Source organism: Leptodactylus fuscus, chromosome 6, assembly GCF_031893055.1.
Source record: "Leptodactylus fuscus isolate aLepFus1 chromosome 6, aLepFus1.hap2, whole genome shotgun sequence".
Lineage (NCBI taxonomy): Eukaryota > Metazoa > Chordata > Amphibia > Anura > Leptodactylidae > Leptodactylus > Leptodactylus fuscus.
Window position 1 is genome coordinate 178,263,914 of NC_134270.1, and position 5,810 is coordinate 178,269,723.

The following is a 5,810-nucleotide window of genomic DNA, read 5'->3' on the forward strand; positions in this document are numbered from 1 at the left end:
AAATCCGATAACCATAATTGTAAGAAGACTCTGCTGACCTCGTCCGCCATGGATATTCTGCAATTTCAAAAATTGTTGTGTTTTTGTAAATCACAGTATGTCAATTGTAACTATGGAAATTTTCTGTATAAGTATAATAGGGGCAGTAAGATGGGAAACTACATATGGCCTCAGTAGATTTCTACAGGGGTAATAGAATATATTTTATTGATATGTAACGCAAGTATTTTCTCGTTCTCTGCACAGGACTTCAGTCTGTTCATCTAATGCCTTTTCTAGCCTGGCGGGGATAGATCTGAAGAAACCTTGTCTAAAATCTTGGCTCATAAAAACATAAATGATTGGATTGATACAACTGTTAAGACAAGCCAGGTTGTTAACAATAATGTTCATCACATGGAACTGAATGTAACTTAAACTAACCCTCGGTATTAGTGGCCAAATGTAATAAGGAAATAGACAGAGGAAGAAACACAATATAACAGCGGTGATGATCCTGTAGGGTCTCTGAGATCTCCGGGGTCTCTTACTTGTTCTAAGTTTGATGAAAATGATCACATAACTGGTCAAGATGATGAGAAAAGGGATCACAAACATTATAACTAATCTGATTGGCCGAGTGGTCTCTTTTATTTTTTGTATGTACATGCGGTCATTGTCATTCGTAGAGGTTATGCACCATCTATTGGAGTAACACACCAAAGCAGCCATAAGAAAACTCAACCCCCAGACGCCTCCTGCAGTGATCCTCACTAATCTACGGGTCCTATTAACTTTTGCCCAGAATGGCCACATGACGGATACACAGCGGTCAATACTCATGGCGGTCAGGAGAAAAGCACTGGCGCCCACATTCAGAGTGAAAAGAATAATGGTTAATATACATAAAGGATCTACAAATGGCTGGTAAGGAGAAGTGTAAAGTTCCTGCACAATGCGCACAGGAAGAGAAGCGCAGCACAGGAAGTCCGCTATGGCCAGGTGGAGGAACCACACGGCACTGATTGTCTTCTTCATCCTGAATCCGGCAATCCAGATGACTAATCCATTACCGATAATCCCAAGGACAAAGATGATGCTGTATAAAGTGATTGACGTCTTCTGGAAAATGTGATCATAGATGGAATCTGTTGTATTAGGAGTCTCATAGTCTTTGTATAATGACCTTAGAAGACATAATAGGGTAGAAGTTAGGCCCATGAAGAACGTAAACCACAAACAGGTACTTTGTAAACTGGAGGTCACATTTTTTTTGGTCTTTCTTTTTTGACCCAACTCACTAATCCATTTTTAACATCAATCCGCTAAAAACAGAATCATTGATGTCTATGGGGTTTGGGTGTCCATGAAAATGGACAAATAATAATGCATGCTGTTTTTTTTAACATGACTGTGAAAAAAAGTGGACATGTGAATAGATGCATTGAATTCAATGTGTTCTCAAAATGGACATACGGCAGATATTACAAATGTGGCCGCCATGTGTCGTGTGAATAAGCCCAAAGTCTTTATTTAATTTGAGCCTTGCAGTTACTATGACAGATACAGAACAGAGGTCATTATTACTTATAGTATATAGTATATACTCGAGTGTAAGCCAAATTTTTACGCAGTTTTTGTGTTGAAAAAGCCCCCCTCGGCTTATACTTGAGTCAATCAAAAAATTATTATTATTATTATTATTATTATTATTATTATTATTATTATTATTATTATTATTTTTATTTATTTATTTTATTTTATGTTTATTTTTATTTTATTTTTTTTTGGGGGGGGGCTATGACCAGCCGTAATATTAATGTATAGAATCTCCCATATAATAGTGAAAAAAAAGCTTTAAAAATATAATACAAAAATAAAATAAATAAAAGTTGTAAATCCCTCCTTTCCCTAGAATACATATAAAGGTAGAAAATGACTGTGACACACAAATGCATTATGTATCCCTGTGTCTTACAGTGCCCGGTCTACTGAATATAGGGGATCTGCAGTGCTCCTGTTCCATCAGGAAGGGGTTAATAGGAGCACTGCAGATACCCTATAGTCAGCCAGGTTGGATTCCAAGAGGGGAAAAAAAAATCCTTAAGTTCAGGGAAGGGGCAGACAGACAACCAAAACACCCCCTCCCCTTCCCCAGCACCCAGCAACTACTGCACCCAAAAACCATTTTAATTTTTGAAATTTTCCAGTAGCTGCTGCATTTCTCCCCCTCGGCTTATACTTGAGTCAATAACTTTTCCCTGTTTTTTGTGCTAAAATTAGGGGGTCGGCTTATACTCGGGTCGGCTTATACTCAAGTATATATGGTAGTATATAAGTATATAAGTAGTAGGAGATTATGTGAAATCCCAGTATAATGATATGACATGCATGGCTGTAAACCCTGCTGAAAGTGACCAACGCAGACATAGAAGCGCCGATACCAGAAAAGACGTTGAAAATTTTTAAAGGCACAAAAAATGAGCATTACAGAAGCATCGAAGCAAAGACATTCTCTCATATGATGCCAATAGTCATGTGTATAGGAAATAAGAGTTGTGTGAAAGTTATGCAGATGAGTTTGAACTATCTGAAGAATAGAAAATTCAGCTGTTTACAATGCGGCCTCCTCTAGCCCTTTGTAGAGGCTTCCAAAACCGTCTAACAAAAAAAGTAAAACAAGTGGTTACATTAGATGGAATGAATCTGCGCTACTACCAACACCAACATCTGAAACTCTTACTGAAATAAAAATAGACCCACATAGGGCCACATATATATGTTTATCAAACTTTGACAGGACCTATAAAGCAGTTATCGAAAATGAGAATTCTCCATCTATCAGCTAAGAAATTCAGATAATCCCATACCTTGCCCTCTTACTGAGCAGGTATTGGAGGAACTTAACCCCACTTTGCAATGGATCAGCTAAACATTCATTACAATGCACTGTTGGGGAAGGGGGGGGGAGGTATGCGGATTGACTGCTAAAATCATCGAGATCTTGCCTGATTCTGAAGAGGTGGACAATCGCGGGGTCATTTTGAGGCCAGCCTTGTAATATATTGCAGAAATTTCAGGATGATTTCAAATATCTGTTCCCCGATACTGTCTAGTTTCTGGCTTTTTATTATGTTCACATGCAACACCAGGACCTAAAATGACTTGTCCAAATTTTTGACCTCCAGTGCAATGTAAATAAGGGTCATTGCTTGTAAACTAAGGGACGCCGTAGACCTTTTCACTTTTTAATTGGTTTCCAAAGTCTGGCTTTACACTAGTTAATAGACTGAGGACAGGAGCAGAGAGAACCCTCTAAGAACCTGATTTTGGCAATGACTTTTCTTAACCAGACAACCCCTTTAACTATATAAAACAAAAATCTTGCAGTAAGACTATGTTCAGATGGAATTGAGTTGTTTTTTTATTCTCTGCACTTTGGGCAGGTCTGGCCAGATCAGCCGATCTCTAGAGGATTGTATGCTGAGCAAATCTAAGTGATTTCTAGTAAGATCCTGCAATGAGAAAATAATAACTGTAAGGCTCTGTTCACATTTGCCCTGAGGTTATAAAAGTAAACCACAAAGCAATGTCTTACTCATTGAACAGTAAACATCCCTGGCACCCGAAGGAGACCATTAGCATATTATACAGTCTGACCATGTACAGACTTCCATCATTTATATGGGAAGAAATAATCCTGCATTGTGTGTCATTTCTCCTTCACAGGTGATACAATCTGGAAGCCTACATGCAGATGTGAATAGAGTCCAACCTGAATTCAGCTTGAGTAACATACAATACAATACAATACAATAAGGAGCCTATAGACATACCTGTTACTATTATCCAGAGTTGTATCAGGTGAGGTCAAGTTATAACCAGCAGGATCCATCCGGAGCTTTACCAAAAAGAGAAATACATTGATATATATCAAAATCAACCTCAAAACCTGAAGCTTTTCTGCAAAATTGTATCCAGAAAATGATGTAATATTAGCTGATATTTGTTTTCTATCTGATTATTCCTATAAACAAAGTATCCTGAAATATTGCAGTGTGCATTCAGTCAAACAGACACATCATTGGCTGACATTTCCATTTTTTTTTTACTCTCACTTTTCAGTTTTCCTGTGTAGATTGGGAAAGTCAGCAGAGTCATCTCATCCTCTTTAGAGGAGAAGGTCGGCAGAGTCGTCTCATTATTATTAATGTCCCATCAGAGTTTTATCAATATAAAATTGTCAATATAAATCTGCTTACAGACAATTTTTATATATGAATATAATATCTGTAGTTTACTGTAGTCTTTATAGTTCTCTGTTCATTAGATATTCTGAGTCGTGTGAGTTTGTCAGAGGTGGCGGAGCTGTGAGTAATATCTAGCAGACTGATATGCTGGACTTGCTTCAATGTGCAGAAAGCAGAATCTCCGGGTTATAGTATAAGGTGTCGCTGCTTTCTCAGCCTTATCCTGACATCCCAGCACTCACTTGTATTATTACATGGCGGCTTCCTAAATAATGATACAAAGCTCAGACAACCCCAGTGATACAGAACATTGTAATAATAATCTGTTACCGGAATGTAAAGCCCCAGTACACAGCTTCCTATACCCCAACACTTGTCAGTATATACTGGGTGCTCTATAATGTGCTGTATACAGACCAAGCATTAGTCTTATGATATATAGTCATTAATGAATTACATTGACCCTTTTGCTTACATTGTTTACCAGAAAAAAAGCAAGCTGTTAAAAAATCTATATAGTGATACATATTTTAAATATTTTAAGATTATTTTCTCTATATAATGTGTACAATGTTTTATTAACGATGACATAAACAATATATAAGAATAATTATTCTGTACTGTGATAACTGTGTCCAGTAATAGTGTCTGATGGACTGGATCATACAATGTATCTATCTAATAGTTATCTATCTATCTATCTATCTATCTATCTATCTATCTATCTATCTATCTATCTGTCTATCATCTATCTATCTATCTATCTATCTAGCTCATATCTATCTATCTATCTATCTATCTATCTATCTGTCTATCATCTATCTATCTATCCATCTATCTATCTCCTATCTATCTATCTATCTATCTATCTATCTATCTATCTATCTATCTATCTATCTATCTCCTATCTATCATCTATCTATCTATCTATCTATCTATCTATCTATCATCTATCTATCTATCTATCTATCTATCTCCTATCTATCATCTATCTATCTATCTATCTATCTATCTATCTATCTATCTATCGCCTATCTATCTATCTATCTATCTATCTATCTATCTATCTCCTATCTATCATCTATCTATCTATCTATCTATCTATCTATCTATCTATCTATTTTAAGATTATAGATAGATAGGAGATAGATAGATAGATAGATAGGAGATAGATAGATATTAGATAGATAGAGAGTAGATAGATAGATATTAGATAGATAGATAGATAGATAGATAGATAGATAGATAGATAGATAGATAGATAGATAGATAGGAGATAGATAGATAGATAGATAGATAGATAGATAGATAGATAGGAGATAGATAGATATTAGATAGATAGAGAGTAGATAGATAGATATTAGATAGATAGATAGATAGATAGATAGATAGATAGATAGATAGATAGATAGATAGGAGATAGATAGAGATGAGCGAACAGTGTTCTATCGAACTCATGTTCGATCGGATATTAGGCTGTTCGGCATGTTCGAATTGAATCGAACACCGCGTGGTAAAGTGCGCCATTACTCGATTCCCCTCCCACCTTCCGTGGCGCCTTTTTTGCTCCAATAACAGCGC

General features: G+C 36.3%; 1 protein-coding gene across 1 annotated transcript; it reads right to left on the minus strand.

The window, feature by feature from the left end:
• Positions 1-204: 204 nt before the first annotated feature.
• On the minus strand, positions 205-3,874 carry LOC142209195 (formyl peptide receptor 2-like). Its single transcript, XM_075278125.1, has 2 exons — positions 3,816-3,874; positions 205-1,165 (listed from the first exon to the last, which is right to left on the minus strand). The coding sequence occupies exons 1-2, from the start codon at positions 3,872-3,874 to the stop codon at positions 205-207; spliced, it is 1,020 nt and encodes a 339-aa protein (XP_075134226.1).
• Between the last annotated feature and the right edge of the window lie 1,936 nt (positions 3,875-5,810).